The sequence below is a fragment of the Garra rufa genome, chromosome 6, assembly GCF_049309525.1.
Source record: "Garra rufa chromosome 6, GarRuf1.0, whole genome shotgun sequence".
NCBI classification, from domain to species: Eukaryota; Metazoa; Chordata; class Actinopteri; order Cypriniformes; family Cyprinidae; genus Garra; species Garra rufa.
In genome coordinates this window covers 13,623,553-13,644,575 of record NC_133366.1, presented here as the reverse complement: position 1 = coordinate 13,644,575, position 21,023 = coordinate 13,623,553, and the positions used below count along the sequence as shown (strand labels likewise).

At 35.1% G+C, this 21,023-nt stretch overlaps 2 protein-coding genes and 1 non-coding gene across 3 annotated transcripts; all 3 read left to right on the top strand.

Moving 5' to 3' along the window:
• Window positions 1-928: 928 nt before the first annotated feature.
• lrrc58a (leucine rich repeat containing 58a) lies at window positions 929-5,973 on the top strand. Its single transcript, XM_073842848.1, has 4 exons — window positions 929-1,566; window positions 2,546-2,674; window positions 2,754-3,031; window positions 5,014-5,973. Exons 1-4 carry the CDS (start codon window positions 1,115-1,117, stop codon window positions 5,205-5,207), a joined length of 1,053 nt encoding a protein of 350 aa, XP_073698949.1. The 5' UTR covers window positions 929-1,114; the 3' UTR covers window positions 5,208-5,973.
• Window positions 5,974-6,810: 837 nt separating this feature from the next.
• On the top strand, window positions 6,811-6,882 carry trnae-cuc (transfer RNA glutamic acid (anticodon CUC)). Its single transcript has one exon. It is a non-coding gene; the product is annotated as a tRNA-Glu (tRNA).
• A 7,050-nt stretch (window positions 6,883-13,932) lies between these two features.
• On the top strand, window positions 13,933-20,758 carry stn1 (STN1 subunit of CST complex). The gene is made up of 9 exons (XM_073842938.1): window positions 13,933-14,250; window positions 14,534-14,629; window positions 15,274-15,351; window positions 15,485-15,652; window positions 16,592-16,712; window positions 18,733-18,883; window positions 19,330-19,455; window positions 19,699-19,771; window positions 20,498-20,758. Exons 1-9 carry the CDS (start codon window positions 14,115-14,117, stop codon window positions 20,653-20,655), a joined length of 1,107 nt encoding a protein of 368 aa, XP_073699039.1. The 5' UTR covers window positions 13,933-14,114; the 3' UTR covers window positions 20,656-20,758.
• The last annotated feature ends 265 nt before the right edge of the window (window positions 20,759-21,023 follow it).

Below are 21,023 nucleotides of genomic sequence, written 5' to 3'. Positions count from 1 at the left end.
AGTAAATGGCAAACCTGTTTGCACTACAATCTAGTGTGCTCATCATTAAAGGGATAGTTCACCCAAAAATGAAAATTTGATGTTTATCTGCTTATCCCCAGGGCATCCAAGATGTAGGTGACTTTGTTTCCTCAGCAGAACACAAACAAAGATTTTTAACGAAAACCGGTGCAGTCTGTTAGTGATTTAATGGCAGTGGATGGGCACCAAACCTTTGAAAGTAACAAAAAACATGCACAGACAAATCCAAATTACACCCTGCGGCTCGTGACGATACACTGATGTCATAAGACACAAAACGATCATTTTTTATGAGAAACTGAACAGTAATTATATCATTTTTTACCTTTGATGCACAGCCACGTCCATCTGTCCTGAGCACGAGCTTTTCATCCGGCTCGTTACACGTGTACGCGCTCTGGCGTAGCATACGCAAATGGCGGATTTTCATTTTTGGGTGAACTATCCCTTTAAGATAATACACCAAAATAATATGGTAAGTCACCAATTTGCAATATCAAGCTGTTAGCAGGACGCAGATAAGACCGGAAGGTAGACCCATAAAATTTACAAATGGCGCACCCACTCTTACCGAAAAATAAAATGGATATTAAATAAGTTTAGGTATAAGCCCATGCTTATGCCGATAAAAATATTAATGTATTATTAGATTAATGCTTTATGTATCACTTTCATCTTTCATGCAACAAGTAGACCTGTTGAATGTCACCAGGTTTTCATGTATACCAGGCACTCAGGCTAGACGTGCAGGGTCGCATAGGAGGCTTGTGAGAAGGAACGCACACTTGCATCATGTTTGGCCCCTGAATGACCAACCACTGACTGCAGGAGGCGTGACGTGCGCGCACTCAGTACAGATAAAACCACTGAAATCTTGGGTCGAGCGCGTGCACTTTGCACAGCTGCAGTTTAGTCACTGTAGTCAAAGGGGATCACTTTTATATACAGTATAATATATGTGTTTGGATTATAACTCAAAACAAGAGCTCAAAGGCGATAACTCGTTAGATTACAACACCACTAAAAGTGTGATAATTTTATTTTTTTGTATTCCGATATTATTATTATTATTTTACTTTTCTAAATAGTCCATATGGCTCGTTTCCCAAGCATGGACGACTGTGCTGTATTACATTTGTCGCGTCTGCAGTTGGACGACCTGAATTTGGAGCATCTGACGGACAATAAAAGACGACAAATCCAGCAGCTGCATCTCACTAACAATCGTTTATCGTTTATTCCACCTTCCGTTTGTTTTCTGTTCAACCTGGAATATCTGGATATCAGCAATAATACGCTCACAGTCATACCAGATGACATCATGCGTCTAACAAACCTAAAGACGTTTGTAGCAAAGAACAATTTTCTGAATGAGTCCTCGTTCCCTAAGGAGTTTGAACGCATGCCGGTAGAAAATCTGAATCTGAGTGGGAACAGGTTTGGGGATATTCCCATGCAGTTTCTCAAAATGACCACACTACAGTCTTTGTCACTTGGAGGAAACAGATTGAAGAATATCCCTGCAGAAATAGAGAACCTGACAAGGTATGAGTTTGTTTTTGTCCAGATTTGAGAAGAAGGTTGCTCTTCAATCATGCCTCTTAAAATAGCAGTTATATGTAGATAAAACACATAAAATAATTTCTAACTATTAACTCATTTCTTACTCATTATCTAATGACAGTAATAATTCAAAATAAGAACAGTTTATCTTAGGGGTTCCTCTATAAAAGCAAATATTATTATTAAAAGTACTTTTAGTACACAATAATTTAAGGAAAATAGTAAATGTATGCTTAAATGTAGTATTTAGTTAAAATGTATTTTTTTTTCATATTTTATTTTAATTGTTAACTGTCTCTTTCAAGTTTAAAATATTATACTTGTTATAGGTGTAATACTACAAGTAGTATTATAGTAACTATAATAACCCTAATATATACATATGCTGCTTTAGAACATTTACTGTATCTCTTGAGGGCGGAGCTTTGTACAGATTCGCATCTGGCCTGGATCAGTGTTACAAAACTAGACAGTAGTTCAATGCATTCCATGACATGGGGTTGGTTGGTGGGGCTTTTGGGTAAAAGACTGACCAATAGAATGAGAGATCTGGTTAAGTACTCTTAGACAAATATTTAAACCTGACATAACAGTAGTCTGTCTGCTTTTAAGTTAATGATCTCTTGTGTCATTTAAACCTAGACAGTTAAAATTAGATCTTCCTGCTTCATCATAGGATTGCTAAATTCTGTATTTACAGTAGATGAACTTTGAACTTCCCCCTGTCGGTGTGTGTTTGTCCTCATTGTATAATTGACCACCTCTGTATTATAGTAATTCCGCTTTTTCCATATCAATATACACACATTTAAAAACAGGCACATATTTTGTCCAGTTTTTCAGGTAGTATATCTTCTAAAAGTTTGTTTTGTCATCTTTCAGCACACAAACTAACATCTACAAAACACGATTTTAATATCATGGGGGTTCAACTTTTAACCTCTGTTATGTGATGCTACAGTCTAGAGATGCTGTATTTGGGAGGGAACCTCATCTCCTCCATCCCACCTGAGGTTGCTAACCTCACCAGTCTGAGATACCTGGTTCTGTGTGACAATCGCATCCAAAGCATACCGCCCCAGCTCAACAAGTGAGATCTTTTGTTACTTGTGTTTTTATTGTACAGTCAAAGCAGTTAGGTGATTTTTATCTGATTTCTGTCCTTGCAGACTACACTCCCTGCTCTCTCTCAGTCTCCACAACAACCTGTTGACCTTCCTCCCTCGTGAGATTCTCAGCCTTGTCCATTTGCAAGAGCTCAGTCTGCGTGGAAACCCTCTGGTTGTGCGCTTTATCAAGGACATGACCTACGACCCTCCATCCCTGATGGAGCTGGCAGGACGCACCGTCAAGTCCCAGAACCTTCCGTTCAGCTCGTGTGACCTACCGTCCAATCTGATTCATTATTTAAACCTGGCTAGCGAATGTCCCAACCCAAAGTGTGCAGGTAGGGGAGGACAATAAGGCTGTATAATATGTGAAAAAGTGACATAATTAGGAGACCTGTCCAAATGTATCCAGCAAGGATTAGGGCTCTCGCTAACAATTATTTTGGTAATCGAGTAATCAGTCGATTATTCTGATGATTAATCAAGTAATTCGATATTTTTAATACATTTTTTGTGGTAATAAAAATAGATGCAAGCGAACAATAGCTTTTAAAATGACTTAAAATAGATATAGCATGAGGCAATAATAATTAGTTCAAATAAAGTATCAAAAGCAAGTAATAATATGGGTTTTATTGAACAAACTGTTAAAATACATAATGTATTATAAACAGTTGAATGAATGTATGCTTTATAACAAATGACTGCAATTGTTTTTACACTTTGCAGCGCAATCTAATCCTTGTTTATTATTGACTAAACAACATTTAATTCAAATGTCCACTTAATCTTTAATATTTGGCCATTTCATTTCATGACAGAAATGCTGCAGCCACTGTAATTTTTTAAATATGTAGACATCAAAACATGTAAACTTGATATTCTCCTGTGTTTACCTAGGTTTATATATTATTTACCTTACAAATTTGATGAAACGGCACATGCTGTTTTCAGATGAAAGTTATAATAACCCAAACTTACAACAATATGCAGAAATGGAGTTTGAAACACATGTGAATGATAACACAGTTTGTGCGGAGCAGCATTTACGGAGCCTCTCAGACACACACATACTTAACCTACGTGCATGTAAATAATCAAAGCGCATATATTAAACCTGAATTTATTTAACTAAATTTTAGTGTTTGTAAATTCACAACAGCATTGTGTTTTATTATAATTTTTAAAAGGGATTTAAAAGCAGCTTTAGAAGAAGGTCTAATAATACATTTGATGGATTTTCGTCTGTGTGCCACTTTCTGTATTTTGCCGAAATGCAGTCGAGGATTTTTTTAAAATAAAGTACTCAAATTGAATCATAATTGCATTATGCATAAATTACACTATATCATGCATTATTAAAATAATATTCTGGGTTCAGAACCAGTTATGCTTAGTTGACAGAATTTGTGGTATAATGTTGATTACTTCGTCTTGTCCCTCATTCATCAAAAAAAAAAAAGAGCAAACATTGATGTGACACTGTAACAGCTTCAAAGCACAATTTTCAAATCGATTAGTCCTGTTTTTGGAAGTAGCACAAGTGCTTGGAAAATTGCAAATAATGGTGCAATTGATGTTGATATAGCTTACACAGAAAAGATTATAAAAGGGAACTTTGCAAAAATAAAGAAGTCAGACTTTTGCAAACAAATGAGAAAAAGAAGCTTCTGTGCAATTATGAACTTTTGTGTGCGCACAATACATTTTTCATGCTAGCAATTTTTTTCTTTTCTTGTTCACATGCAAAAGTCAGTGGATTGTTTTTACAAAGGTCCCTTTAGGGGGAAAGTAAGTGATTTTTCATGCTAAAATCATGTTAAAGCAAATAAGTTTGCCACTTAAAAAAAGGAGAATTTTAACATTTACAGATTTACCCAATTCACTCCCAATTTTTTTCAAAGAAATGAGGTCATTTTTGTGGTAGACAAAGGGATAGTTCACCATAAAATCAAAATTCTGTCATTAATTACTCACCCTCATGTTGTTCCAAACCCGTAAGACCCTGTGTCAGTTCCGTTGCTGTCTATGCAGGGTCAAAAAACACTCAGATTTCATCAAAAATATCTTAATTTGAATTCCAAAAATGAACGAAGGTGTTACAGGTTTGGAATTACATGAGGGTGAGTAATTATTCACAGATCTTTAATATTTGGGTGAACTATTCCTTTAACATTATGCCACAATTACTGTTGACTGATTCTGACATAAAGTTCTTAACTGAAAACTTCATAGGTTGATAAAACTATTGTCTTTGCTGTATTGAATATTTGTCCACTTCTTCACATTCTCTATATCTCTCTCTCATCATGCCCTCTAGGTGTTTACTTCGACTCGTGTGTGAGGCACATCAAGTTTGTGGATTTCTGTGGGAAGTACCGCCTGCCGCTCATGCATTACCTCTGTTCCCCGCAGTGCTCCTCTCCCTGCAGCTCAAACCCACAGAGCGACGCCGAATCAGAGGACGAGAACAGCGTCCCACCAGACAGGCTCCAGCGGGTACTGCTGGGATAGGACAAACCTCCAACAGAGACAGTTATCAGTCACAGGATTTCCATTTGATGCTTAATTTCATGATTTTGTAAATCTATAAAACACTTTGACCCAAAAGAGTTGGGTTTTAGAAATGTTTTAGTGACTCAACAAAAAAAAGCACTGGCTATTTAGTTTAGCTGTGATTAATACAGGTAGGCGTAAATTGTAAAGCAAACTTAAAGGGATAGTTCACTCAAAAAATGAACATTCTGTCATCATTTTCGTACCCTCTTCTCACTCTTTTTTGGAAGACTTTTTTTATATTGTATATTGTCACACAGACTACTTTTATAGTTCCTTTATGGTGTTCTGTTCTGGGGAATAAAACTAAACTGGTCTGAAATTCCATGAGGGTTAATAAATAATAAAAATTGTGAACTATTCCTACTAATGTTGCTCATAAAGCATCTGAAAAACTTTAGCATCTTGCCAAGAACAGTATTTAGAACAGGTCAGCTTGACACAGGCAAATCCTAAATGCAATCAATGTAATCAATATGTGATCAGTTACTCTTTGACCTCTTCTTTGTATTGACTGTTAATCTGCCCTAACTTTTCCGTCCAAAAGACGTGATGGACTGTGATGGCTACTTCACATGGTTTGAAAATGTATGGAAAGCTATTAGTTTTATCAGAAGTTTGGCTACAGTGAATAGGTTTCAGATCAGTATTAAATGGTTTACTGTTTCTTAAAGAGCTCATAGTGGTCTTAATAGTAATAAAACAGAGATATTATACTCCTCAATGATAACTTATCTGTTATGTGTGTGTGTGTGTGTGTGTGTGTGTGTGTGTGTGTGTGTGTGTGTGTGTGTGTGTGTGCGTGCGTGTGTGTGTTACTTATGAGCACTAGTTGTTATTGCATTCAATCTATTAGATCATACAGTGATGGATGATCATTTTAACAGCATTGCACAATGTGACTTTTGGGTCAGTGAGTTCACATCAATATCTGACAGCTGCATTTATAGCCAATTTCTATGCACTCTATTCCCATCATATGCAGCTATCACTCTTATTGCAAATATCAGTCTTTTATCACTGTTTATTACCTTACAGTGACCTGACACAGATTGCGACACCTCTGCTCTGAGACGAGGAGGAAAAACTGTCGTTATGTCTCAGGAATAATAGGACAGTTTTACGGAGTAATCTCAAAGGTAGGATGAGTCAGCACTTCGCTCAGCTTCACAGGTCTGACTCAGGACATTTCAAAACACATAAACGGGTTTAGAGAACTGAAATAAGAAAAAAATTATTTACTGTAAGAAAAATTGACCCCTTCGGTCTCTTAGCTGGTTTTAAAGGTGTTTAGGGCACTGGCATGGGTTTACACCAGCAAGCTTATAAGAAAGAAAGATCTCTAACGTTAGGCCATATTTCAAGACTCTTGTGGAATGTAAAAAGCAAAACAATACGAAACTGTAATGTTACTTAACAGTGTTTTACGGAACCCAAGTGTAACGCTTTGTAAAGTCCAGACTATAATGCGTGTAATTTGGAGAGCTATGTTTTGTAAACTTTCTGGACAGCCTGACTTGAGTACCTTAAAATGGCAGACGACGAACCTTGCCCTCAGCGCTCCCTGGTGGTCTAGTGGTTAGGATTCGGCGCTCTCACCGCCGCGGCCCGGGTTCGATTCCCGGTCAGGGAACATACGTTTTTCCTTACAAGACACCCATCCTGGAAACGACATCTCGCCGTCTTTTGAAAACTTTTTGTAAACGCTGTGCTGTATAAGATCCTTAATGCTAATTGTGATTCTTGTCAAAACTTTGTAGCTCTTCCGTCGAGAACATTTGCTTTCACTAGATGCATGGCGCCCTCGCCTGGTCACCCGTATACTGTTTGCACATAATCAAAGTCAAAGTCAGCTTTATTGTCTATAATACATTTTACAGATCTCCTTTTTCTAATTTATTTTTAAATGTCGTTGAACTTTAAAATAAAAAAAATGCTTTTTTTTTTTTTTAACTTATTTTTTAGTTCACTTATTAACCCCTTTGATTTTGTTTACTGGTTTTATTTTTAACTACACTGGAATTAAAATACTACAGCACTTTTCTAAACAATTTTCTCTAAACACTAGTAGTCATGCAAAAGTTCACAATATTTTTCAGCCACTTGTTTGTCAGCTGCTATTTTTAAATATCGTTGAACTTTAAAATAAAAAAACTACTTATTTCACTTATATTTGTATATACACTAAATTTAGCCAAAATAAGTACAGTTAACGTCAAAAGTTTACATACACCTTGCAGAAACTGCAAAATGTTTTCACAGGGATCATACAAAATGTATGTTATTTAGTAGTGACCTGAATAAGATATTTCACATAAAAGACATTATAATCCATAAGAGAAAATAATAGTTGAATTTATAAAAAATTACCCTGTTCAAAAGTTTACATACACTTGATTCTTAATACTGTGTTGTTACCTGAATGATCCACAGCTGTGTTTTTTGTTTGTTTTGTTTAGTGATAGTTGTTAATGTGTCCCTCGTTTGTCCTGAACAGTTAAACTGCCCGCTGTTATTTAGAAAAATCCTTCAGGTCTCACAAATTCTTTGGTTTTTCCAAACAATGACTGATTTTGAGATCTATTTTTTTTACAGTAAGGACAACTGAGGGACTATGTTCTTGATATGCAACTATTACAGATGCTTCAGAAGAAAAAAAAATATGCATTAAGAGCCAGGGGATGAAAACTTTTGAACAGAATGAAGATGTGTACATTTTTACAATTTTGCCTAAATATAATTTTTTTTTTCATTTAGTACTGCCCTTCAGAAGCTACAAAAGATACTTACATGTGTCCCAGAAGACTAAGTAAGTTAAATTTACCCTGATCTTTAACTTCAAATAGTTTTCACCCCCCAGCTCTAAATGCATCGTTTCCTTCTGAAGCATCAGTGAACGTTCGAATCTTCTGAAATAGTTGCATATGAGTCCCTCAGTTGTCCTAGTGTGAAAAGATGGATGATGGAATGATGAAAAAACTAAGAATTTAAGGGGGCTGAAATATATTTCTGAAGAACAGTAGGCAGTTTAACTGTTCAAACAAAGGACTCATAAACAACCATCACTAAAAAAAAAAAAAAAAAAAAAAAAAAAAAAGCTGTGGATCATTCAGGTAACAACACAGTATTAAGAATCAAGTGTATGTGTAATAACTTTTTTTTTTGTGGACTATATCTAAACGTCGTTTTAATGTGAAATATCTTATTCAGGTCAGTACTAAATAAAAAATAACATACATGTTGTATGATCCCTCTTAATTAAATAATTAACATTTTTGCAGATTCTGCAAGGTGTATGTAAACTTTTGACCAGAGCTGTAGACTCTCTACTCTTTACGGCTTTTTTTTTTTTTTTTTTTTTTTTTTTTTTTTTTTTTTATTAACAAACTACAACAAAGATATATACAAATATAACAAGACATCCAAACAAAATAAAGTAAAAAGTAAAAAATAAAAAAATAATAAAAATAAAGAGGTTTACATTTTACAATTTAGTTGCAAGTATGCAAAGATACAATTTGACAAAAAAATATACATCCATATACACATACATATACACACATGTACATACACACCTACAATATATATAAGATTCACTCTTCGATCAACTTTAACTCTTCAGCAAATACAATTGTATCTTTACATTTTTTACTATCAATACATTGAAGAGAATCTAGATATGAATGAAAATCAATCATAAAAACCTTTAAACAAGGTTTAGAATTATTTCTTTTACTTTTATGAATATGAAATTTTCCAAATAAAATAATCAGATTTAACATAAAATTAACGGATATACTTTTAGATTCAAAATATATTAAAACATCCTTTGAAGTCAGATCACAAGTATAACCAGTTTTCTCTTGGACGTACAAAGATAATTCTTCCCAAAACTTTTTTGAATGACAGCATTCATAAAAAAGATGTAACAAATTTTCTGGTTGATCTAAACAAAATGAACAGTTTTCATCAATATCCATAAATTTTGACAGAGTATAATTGCTCACATAAATATTATGTAGAATTTTCAGATGTAATTCCTTAAGTTTATTAGGTATACAGAATCTAAACGGGAGCAACCAAGCTTTTTTCCACACAATATCTGTGAAACAACTATTCCAAAATGATTTCCCTCTAGGTTTTAGAGCTCTACTTTTATAAAATAATGATCTAATAAATTTGTTTGTACACTTTTTACTATTAATATCTACTCCATTTAAATAAAGTGTAGGTTCAGTTCTATGGACATTGCATGACAACATATGACTTCTCATCAACATCATTATACCTGTGGGAATGGCTTTCATTACATAACAATATTCTCTATATTTAATTGGAAATGACCATTTGTTCATGAAAGATTCATAAGAAAGCAAATTGGCTGACTGGTCTAAAATATCAGATAAGAAGTAAATACCTTTATCCATCCAACTTTGTAAATAAAGAGATTTCCTCTTAACTGTAATATACGCATTATTCCACAGGAATACTTTGTGTGGGGAAAAATTGTGTACATAGCACAACTTCCAAGCCTTAAGAGCTTGTTGGTGGAAATTAGATAACGCCACAGGTAATTTCTTAACAGAGTAGTCACATAATAACAAAAAACGCAACCCTCCAACCTTTTTGAAAATATTATATGGTATAAAGAACCATATCGAGTCTGATTTAAGAAGACAATTTCTGAGCCATTTTACTTTAAATGTATAATTTAAATCAAAAAAATCCAAAAGTTCAAATCCACCTTCCTTTCTTGGCCCTTGAAGAATTTCCTTTCTTAAATAATGATGTTTATTCCTCCAAACAAATTGTATACACAAATCATTAATTTTTTTACAAATAGAGTCATGAACAAAAAGAGATAATGCTGGATAAATAAATCTAGACATCCCTTCAACTTTAGTCAATAGGACTCTGCCAATAATGGTTAAATCCCTTTGAAGCCAATTATTGTAGATATTTTGAGCTTTTTTTAGTTTAGGGGAAAAATTTAATTCTTGCCTTTCTGTCAAATCCTTTGTAATACTTATTCCTAAATATTTTATCTTTTGTTTAATTGGGATATTACATAACTCTTTTTCTTGTGACTCATAAAGAGACATTATTTCACATTTTGTTACATTTAACATTAATCCAGAGGCACCAGAAAATGCATTTACTAACTGCAAAGCAGCGGGCAACTGTTCTTTGTCTCTCAAAAAGATAACAGTATCATCTGCCAGCTGAGATAATCTAATTTCTTTACTAAAGATGGTAATTCCTTGAACAGTTGGAGAGTTCAAAATTTTTATGGAAAGAAACTCTACTACTAGAAGAAACAAAAAAGGGGATATAGGGCAACCTTGGCGCACTCCTCTATAAATAGGAAATCTTTTAGAAGTATTTGGATATAAATTAATAGAGCTATTAATATCTCTATGAAACATTTTAATAATAGAAATAAATCTCTCCCCAAACCCAAAAGTTTTTAAAGCCCTAAATATAAATTGATGCTCGATTGTATCGAAAGCTTTATGGAAATCAAGAAAAACCATTAAAGCTTCAGATTCCACCAAATTAGAATAATCTAACAAATCCAAAATTAGTCTAATGTTCCAACTTATGTGTCGACCAGCCATGAATCCCGTTTGATACTCACTAATAATTTCATTTAGACCTTTTTTTAAACGATTTGCATAAATGAGAGATAACAATTTATAATCTACATTCAACAATGTTATTGGACGCCAGTTTTCTAAAATCAAGTTATTTTTATCAGGTTTAGGAAGTAGAGTTATTAATCCTTGTTTCATAGTAGTGGATAGTTCTTTCGATTCAATACATTCCTTATACACTTCAAATAAAGGATTTTCAATTATATCCCAAAAGCAATGATAAAACTCCACTGAAAGCCCATCTGTACCTGGTGACTTATTTTTTTTCATTGAACAAATTGCTGTGGTCATCTCATGTTTTCCTAAATTTTCATCACAAAGGTCTCTAAATTGAGTTGTAATTGGAGGGACAGATAACTCAATTGACTCAAAAAAATTAGAACATTTTTCTATTTGAAATACAGATTTATACAACTTAGAGTAAAAAGATTCTACATAATTTAAAATTACTTCTGGGTTTGAGGTAATTACATCATCAATTTCAAGAGAGGAAATCATTTGTCTTTTATAATTTCGTTTTTCTAGTGAAAAAAAATAGCTTGTATTTTTTTCTCCTTTTTCTAACCACTTAGCTCTTGAGCGAATGAATGCGCCTTTTGCTGTTTCAGTATATATCTGATCAATTTGAGTTTTTATAGCCTCCAATTTAATTTTTTCATCTTCTGTAAGATTATCTTTTTTTAAATAAATGTCTAATTCTGTCATAAGAGCCTGTTCCTTAGTCAAACTATTATTTTTAACTTGTTTACTAAAATAAATTGCTGACTGCCTAACTTTAAACTTAAAGAACTCCCACTTCTTAGTATATGTCATTTGATTACCTCCAAAAATTTGTTGTGCTATTTCTCGAACCTGATTGATAAATTTCTCATTACTAAGCAGATTATTGTTCAGCTTCCAATATCCTCGTAGACTATTATTTTTAACTTTACAGCCAGAAAGTACCAAAACAACCATTTTATGATCTGAAAGGGGTGCATAAGAATACGTAACCTCTGTTACATATTGGACACAATCAGGATTGACCAACCATAGGTCAATCCTTGATTGTAAGGATCGAGAGGAATTACTCCAAGAGTAACATTTTTCACTACAATTCAAGAACCTCCAAATATCCACAATAGACAGATGAGAAGTCAAAAAAGTAGTAAATTTAAATTTAGAGGAGTATGACGTATGTGGAGGGAAACGATCTAAGAAATCATCTGGGGCATCATTAAAATCACCACCCATTATCAAAAGGGCACCTTGATATTTTTTCAACAACACAGATATAGAATCAGTGACCTCCGTAGACATATTCTTGGCTTGGACTGAAGAATTATAACCATAAACATTACCTAAAACAAAAACAGAATTATCCAGTTTAACGACTATGAATAACCATCTCCCTTCTGTTGAACTGACCGATTCTAAAACGTTACCTTTAAACTTATTCAAAAGAATAGCGACACCTGCCGAGTGATGAGAAGCATGACAACAAAAAATTTGGTCTCCCCACTGAGAACGCCACCATTTAACATCAGTTTCACATGAATGCGTCTCTTGTAAAAAAATTATATTTGCATTAGTACGTCTAACAAAAATAAACATAGATTTTCTTTTAATACTGTCACGTAAACCCCTAACGTTAAGAGAAATAATTTTAAAACAACTAAAAACAAAGTCAGACATAAATCTTATTTGGATGTCAGAACAATATTATGTAAAGAACCCTGAAACAAAGAAATTCACAAAGCAATCGGTATTGAACAATTCCTAGCTTAGAAGAGTTACATCACCCGGACGAATGTTTTGGAATTTGAAGACTGGGCATACAGTTTCTGAATGACTGGCCAACCATCATTCAATATACTATTTTCAATCAGTATTCTTCTTGAAACTCGACAGCCAGTTTTTCTCCATCTATGAAAGCATCCGCTCCACGAAAGTAAGCTCTCTTTCCCTCTTCTCTTGCCACTTTTACCTTTGGCCATAACAGCCTCCTCTGTTGTCGTTCTGCAAACGTCAGGTCCTCTGTCAGACGAATTCCTCTTTCCTTTAGAGCAGGATGATCCCGTGCCGCTTTCCAAACTTTCTCTCTGTAAACTCGGAGAGCGAACTGAATAATGACTGGCCTAGAGCGATTCTTCTCTGCTCCGAGACGCCCCACTCTGTGAATCACGTCGACATAAAAACGGATGTCATCTGCCTCGTCCGGAGTCAGAATTTTGAGGATCTCAAGGACTCTGTTTCTGATATCTTCTCCATCTGTTTCCTTAAGGTTGATGAGCCTCAAATTCCATCTTTTACTGTAGATCTCAGCTTGATCGCATTTGCCTCGAACCAACCGGATCACCTGCTCAATTTGCGATACCTTGTTGTCATTCGCCTTGACCTTTATGGACAGTGATTTCAGCTCCTCGCCCACGAAGTCAACCGTCTTCGAAAGATTAACAATAGTAACTGAATTTTGGGCGAGTTGTTGTTCCATCGATGTAAAGCGATCATTGAGGGCATTGACAGCACGAAGTATATCGGCATTCGAAACTTTAGGATCCTCTTCCTGACAAGTTTTTTTTGCGAGAGGGCTGTTTGTTGGTGTATCGGGCAGTGGAACACATTCTCCAGAAGCCGCGTCAAAAAATGAAGAGAGTAACTTTCGGTTTTTATTCTTCGGCATTTTGCAAACTTCACAAGTGTACTGGTCTGTACAAGCTTGGTATCAGTAGATCAATCTATTTCGGCTGAAAAATGCAAAAAAAAAAAAAAAAAAAAACTTAATGCATTTTCTCTTTATAAGGAGTTTCCACTCCCTGCCTTATTTTTAAAAGTTACAAATTCGCCCAAGAGATGTAAACTCCTCAAAACGCCTCAGAGCTCGAACCAACACTACCGTTCAGGTTGCCATCTTGCGCCACCCCCCCTACTCTTTACGGCTCTGCTTTTGACTTCCCTGGCCTTTGCGTAACCTACTTAATATTCATGAGCTCAGCGTAGCTTCTTCTTCCTATGTGCGCAGTGAGTCAACTGCGCAGAGAGCGGAAAAACACAAACATGACTCCGTGGTTCGTCAGGCACCAGCATTATTTGTTTCCTTTTGCTGCGTAATTTAGTAAAACAAGTTAGGTTTAGTCGAGATCACATCAGAAGCGTAGAGATTCGCTTTCGTGTTTATGCTTCTCGGTATTTTATAGTTCGGTGCTTAACTTTATATTGTCAGTGATGTCCGATGGCAGTGAATCTCGGAGATGCTGATGCTGATGAGCTGCCGTCTATGCTGTGGGGTCTGGACCCTGTGTTCTCCGCGTACTCCAAACTATACATCACTGATATCCTACAGATGAAAGAGTCCAGACAAGTTCCTGGTAACGTAAAATTAAACCGTTAACCCTTGGCCCCTTTGATTTTGTTTACTGGTTTTATCTTTAACTACACGGGAATTAAAATACTACAGCACTTTTCTAAACAATCTTCTCTAAACACTAGTAGTCATGCAACATTGTTTTGCATAAGAGGAAAAGTTCACAATATTTGTCAGCTACTTGTTTGTCAGCTGCTGTTTAAAAAAAAAAGTATAGATAAGAAGACTGTTCTTGTACTTTTGCCAGAAAGCTCTCATATTTGACATGTGCATGTGATGTTTTGTAGGAGTTTATTTCTACAAAACTCACCCACTCTTCCAGGTGGATGTGCTGGGGACAGTTGTTTACAAGCGGGAGCGAGATGATTTCTACTGCTATGGAGGTCTGGAAAAACTTTTTTTGTTTATATGTGACCCTGGACCACAAAACCTGTCATAAGGGTCAGTTTTTAAAAATTTAACTGAGATTTATACATCATCTGAAAGCTGAATAAATTAGTGATAGGACAATATTTGGCCGAGATACAACTATTTGAAAATCTAGAATCTGAGGGTGCAAAAAAAGAAAATCGTTTTTAAAGTTGTCCTAATGAAGTTCTTAGTAATGCATTCTAATCAAAAAATAAGTTTTGGTATATTTACTGTAGGAAATTTACAACATATATTCATGGAACATGATCTTAATATCTTAATGATATTTGGCGGAAATAATTTTTTCCTATACAATGTGTTTTTGGCCATTACTACAAATATACCCTTGCTACTTAAGGCTGGCTTTGTTGTCCAGGGTCACCGACATTTTAACATAAAAGTGTAAACATTTTAATTTAGCAAAAAAATCTACACAACGAAAATGCATGGGGGTCACTGTCAAGTTCTGTTGCAAATTTTTGTTGGGTTCTTCCATAAACTTGACTAATAATTTTGCTTTTGATTGTGTATTGTTTTGGGAACCAAGTGATCTTTAAAATAGGCACTTGTTTCACCTGGTCTTATTATTTCTTGTCTGTTCTCCTTCAACACATAGTGGATGATAGTACCGGTGTCATAAACTGTCTTTGTTGGAAAAATGAGAAATGGAATGATGAAGGAGAATCAACTAAATGTAAGTTATAAAAACTCTGACACTACATTAGTAACACCAAGTAAATATAAAAAATGCTATAGAAAGATTCGATGGAAAATTTAATGGACATTAATCCACTAAAAGTACTAATTCAGTGCTAATGTTAATGTAGGCAGAGATCTTAGCGGATCCTCCAGAGGATTTAACATTGAAGATGAACTCAAACGGTTGAAGGAGGCTGAACGGAAGAGCACCGTGTTGGAGATCGGAGACCTGCTGAGGGTACGAGGAACTGTCAAAACCTCCAGGGATGCGAGGGAAATCAGGGCCAACTGCTTCTGTGAGTGAAATAGTCAGGGATTCAGATTCTATTATGACACATTATTAGTTTGTTTAATCAGTTAGACTGAGCTTGTTCGTAACACATGGATTCATTTAAAATTACAGTGGTGGACAAAATTATTAGAACAATAGTATTTTCACAAGTTAAAAAATGGTTTTAAGTCAGTTATTTCTATCTTTTGCTTTAGTGTGTCAGTAGGAAATATCAGTTTGCATTTACAAACATTAATTTTGCCATTAACTGTAAACATCCAGAGAGATTTTTGTTTGCACAAGAAGTCTGACAACAGCCCGTGCTCCACACAGGGATCTGATCTCATCATCGTCCAGTCTTTCTACAATGACATGAAGAAACAGAACAAACTGAGACAGGCTAAATCTAGAAGAACTGTGGAAACATCTTCAAGATGCTTTAAGAAACCTACCTGCAAAGCTACAGTACTGTTACAAGTTTTAGACTCTTGTGTAAAAATGCTGTAAAATGAGGATGCTGTCAAAAATGTCAGAATTAGATTTTCTCTTTAGAATTTGATTTCTATTAACTAAACAAATCAACATTTGGTGTGACAACCCTTTGCGTTTAAAGCAGCTTTTACCCTAGGTGCACTTGCGCATAGTTTTTCAGGTAGCTTTGCAGGTAGCATCTTGGGGTCACAGTTTTTCTGGATTAAGTCTGTCTCAGTTTGTTCTGTTTCTTCATGTCATTCCAGACAGACTGGATAATGATGAGATCAGATCTTTGTGTGGAGCACTGGATTATTACAATTAATGGCAAAATGAATGTTTGGAAATTAAACTGATATTTGATACTGACACACTACATCAAAATATAGAAATAACTGACTTCAAACCATTTTTAGCTGGTGAAAATACTAGTGTTCTAATAATTTTGGCCACCTCTGTATTTTTCCGTAATCATCACTGTTCTTGTGTGTAGACAAAGTGAATGACCCTGTGATGGCAGTGCAGATCTCACGTATGCTGGAAATGCCTCAGCTGTATAGAAAGTGCTATGACCAGCCGTTCCAGATGCCGAAAGATGACCTGGGCGGCACAGAGTGAGTCATACAGAATGATTCAGATATTTTTTATTTCACAGGGCATTGTTTATATTAACCTAGTTCTGTTACAGGAAGTGAAAATGCATGCATATATTATATATGAATGATATAAATGTGATGCGATCTAGGAAAACCCAAAACATGGTGAAATTTGACCTTTTTTGATACCATATGAAAGCTAGGTTCAAGCAATTTCCAAAACTGTTTTTATTTTGTTGAATGTAACAAAAGTTATGGCTGTCTGAAGTTGGCTGATATGATTTTCAGGAATGGAATTTTGAGAAAAACGGGTTTAAAGTGAGACTGGTTTTACTTTCACTTCACAGGTTTAACGAGAGCTGTGTGTCAAATCTGGAGTGCTATACTGCATCATTACACAAACAGACTAATGTCTGTTTTCCGTTGTTGGCATAGTCTCTAAACTTTGATCACCTTTTGTATGTTTAGATAGCACGAATAGTGTACCTTGTAGGATACATTTAGAAAAGTGTAGTGTTCAAGCACCTTTTCATGTAACAGACTGTCATCGGACTTCTCCTTTTTAGTAAATTTAGATCCTTCATCTCTGGATGTGAAATCGTCAATTATATCATCGTTTAGAGCACTGACATAACCAAGCTTGAGCAGAATGAAATGAGTAAGATCCAGTGAGCAGCGACAGCACTTCAGACTGCGTTGTTGCTCTCTGCCATCTCACAATATTAATAAATAAATAAATAAAACTTTGAGTGCTGTAGATTACACTGGACTGGTGGGGAATGTGCATTGATACACCTTTATTAAAGGGGTCATCAGATGCCCATTTTCCACAAGTTGATATGATTCTTTAGGGTTTTAATAAAAAATCTATAACATACTTTGGTTAAAATTTCTCAATGGTAGTGTAAAAAACACTCTTTTTACCTTGTCAAAATCAGCCCTTTTTAGAGCAAACTATTCTGTTGCATGTTCCTTTAAATGCTAATGAGCTCTGCTCGCCCCGCCCCTTTGCTGCCGTGGGATGATGAGCCGTAATGTTTACTTTAGCCACGTTTAGCTGCGTTTAGCTGCATTTAGCTGTGTTTAGCTGCGAAACTTGCTAACCAACACATTATTAAGAAAGGCCATTTCCAAAGATGCATAAAAAAACCTTATACTCACTTGCTGTGGGTGAAGCTGCATCACGAATGATTTGCATGAACATAGACACATATGTAGATCAGGATTGGCGCTTTCCTTTCAAAAACGAAAGTAATGTTAATCCTTTGCGTCTTCAGCGCCTCAGATGTCGGAAGTAAATGACGACTGCTATGTTCATTATTACATCCAACAACAGAACACCTCAATCGCTCAATTTGAGACATTATTGTCTTCCCCTGCTTCCCCTGTTTCAACACAATGGCGATCAGAGTTGGACTGTTTCAGCTCGGTGAGGGCGGGTGTAACGTAAGGCGCTCATGTCAATCAACTATCGTAGGAGCAGTCTACACCAACAAGAAGCTGAGAATGACCTGATTTTAAAAGGGATATTACTTTTAAAGATAAAAAAATACCACTGGGTGGATTTTTCTCATTCTTGGGTGGTTGTGTACACAATCTGTCAGCACACATTAATGTTCAAACTACATGCAGAAGTGAGTTTTGCATCCGATGACCCCAAAATATGTTACGTGGTTTATTTTGATAGGTTAGCTTAGGTTTTGTGGTGTTCAAAGAAAGCACCTCCGCAGCACGTTCTTACGAGAAAAACAGTCATTTCTGCTTGCTGCAATAAATCACTATTTTTCTGCACTAAACAAGTGAATTTTTGATATTTTCAGAGATGATAGACAAGATATTATCGAATGATAATTTAATGAAAACCTAATTTTTACAAAAATTTGACATTTGACATTCATCAGGTTTTCCCAGATCGCATCACAAATGTATAATAATAATTACAAAAAATAATTATGTAGAATTGATGTAGACCTCAAATTTAACACACACTTAAATCTTAATAAAACATGCTTTCTGTGCTCCTAAATGTTATTTACAGAGCAGGAGGTTCTTCACATTTCCACCATTTGCTGTCTCGGTCAGTTCTTGCCCTTAAGGAGTTTCTCTTAGAGAAAGAAGTGTCCAGGTTTCGTCCTTATGATGTTGAGTTCCTCTTACATCCGCTGATCCAGAGTTCTTCAACAGAACAGGTACTAGATCTGACCTTGACCTCCATTATACTCAGATAGATAGATAGATGAATGCGTATGATAGATGAAACGCTTCTAAAAACTGTCCTTGGTCAATGTCACTACTCTTGGCTGGAGTATAACAGAATATAAGAGCCAGGAATAACTTATGGTGAGCACGGCAGGGAGGATGTGTTGTGCTGTTTGATGGCAGCAGGGAGTGATCGTTTGTAGCACTTTTATGAGATGCTGCTAGTCTGGAAATTCAAGGACAGCAGCATATGGTGATGAGAAGTATAGTAATGAGAAGCCTAACGATATCTTCCTTAATGATCAGATGAGAACTTACATGGAATGCATTTTATTTGAATGTTCTGTATTTGTTAGAAGTTTTTTGGGAGGCCGATTGGCAATTTTGAATGATGCGTGACTCATACTTCATAATGCATTTTTTTTTTTGTCTGAAGGAGTCAGATCAGCCCGGGACGTCATTTGCCACACAGATACGAAAACTTTTGAAAGAGACTCTGATCGTTCTCCAGGATGAAGGACAAATATTTCGTAAAATACGGACTGCGGATGAAGTCTACAATGTATGTGTGATGTTACACAAGCCCTTTCAGCAAGTACTAATTGTTAATGTTACCTCAAGATACTCTTAACAAACTTAAAGGAATAATGTCTGATATTTGCTTCCTACACGTTTCAGGATTGTACCACTAGGATTTTAAAATTATATTTAATGTGGTTTAATCACAACAGAGATGTTATATAACATGTAATGTCTAAAACTAGTTTGAAATATAATTATATTTTCATTACCTTGGCTGCTTTAGGTAACAGAGCAAGACAAAGATCTTCACACAGCGATCAAGGATGTTTTACGAGAGGATACCAAACTGGAAAAATGTGAGTTTTTTTTTTTTTTTTGGATACTAGTTTCACATAATGATATTACTATTATTACACTCTAAAAAAACTATATAATTGATGTTTTTTATTTCACATAATAGTTTCAATTTGTACATTTTGTTTTATTGTATTTTATAATTAGCATAATTAGTGAGATAATATAGTCAAAACAACAATTATTCATACACCAGATATAATTTTTGATATTTTTTTACTAGTGGGTGCAGAATACTAGTTCATTTATATAAGTGAGGATAGCAAAATAAAGTAAACTGTGACATATTATACCCAAAAATTCATACAGTGGACTACGACTAAAAATTTGGGACACTTTGACCTGACCATGTTTTGCTTAAGTGCTTTTTCTTTAATTGCTAATGCGACCTTTTTACACTACAGACTGAACAAAATGAAGCATTGCTTGGTAATTGATCAACAAAGTATTGATAATTGTGTAAATATTGTCATGCTAACAGTTGTCTGAATATTTTTTGGTTGATTGTAATGCATTACATACCTTTCTATCAAAGTTATCTGACATCGTCAAGATGAATTTGTTCTGACACAGTTTAACTCTGTGTTCTTGTCAAATTTTAGTAACATTTTTTAAACTGTGATGTGAAAAATGTTGAAGGTGTCTGAATAAATTTTGTTTTGACTGTATACCCCTACCCAGGTATTTGAATAGAGGACTTTCCTCATTTGCTGATGTTTTTTTGGCAGATGCTGAGAAAGGATGCCATGTCCTGCATATATTGTCCAGCGTGAGGCAGCGCTACAGCCAAAATCTGAGTCGAGAGGTGCTGGAGGTTGCCTTGACATTCTTAGAATGCAATAGTGATATAATAAGCACAACAGAAGCACACTACACTGTTTTGTAGCATCATTTTTAAAATAATTCTATAAAATATCAACAAAGTGTTTAAACAATCATGCAGAAATAATGTTAACAAGTTGCACAATCATTAAAATCAATTTCATACACTTATTGTTTTTATTTATTTAGTTATTTTTCCCCTCTTCCCAGCATAAGAAGAGTATACATGCAAACAGTATTTACCTAAACCTTATTCTTAAAGGAGAAGTTCACTTCTAGAACAAATATTTACAGATAATTTACTCACCCCCTTGTCATCCAAGTCGTAAAGAAATTATGTTTTTGGAGGAAAACATTTCATATTTCATAGTCCATATAGTGGACTTCTATACTTCTAAATAACTCCATGTATTCCTGTTTAAGACAGTTAGG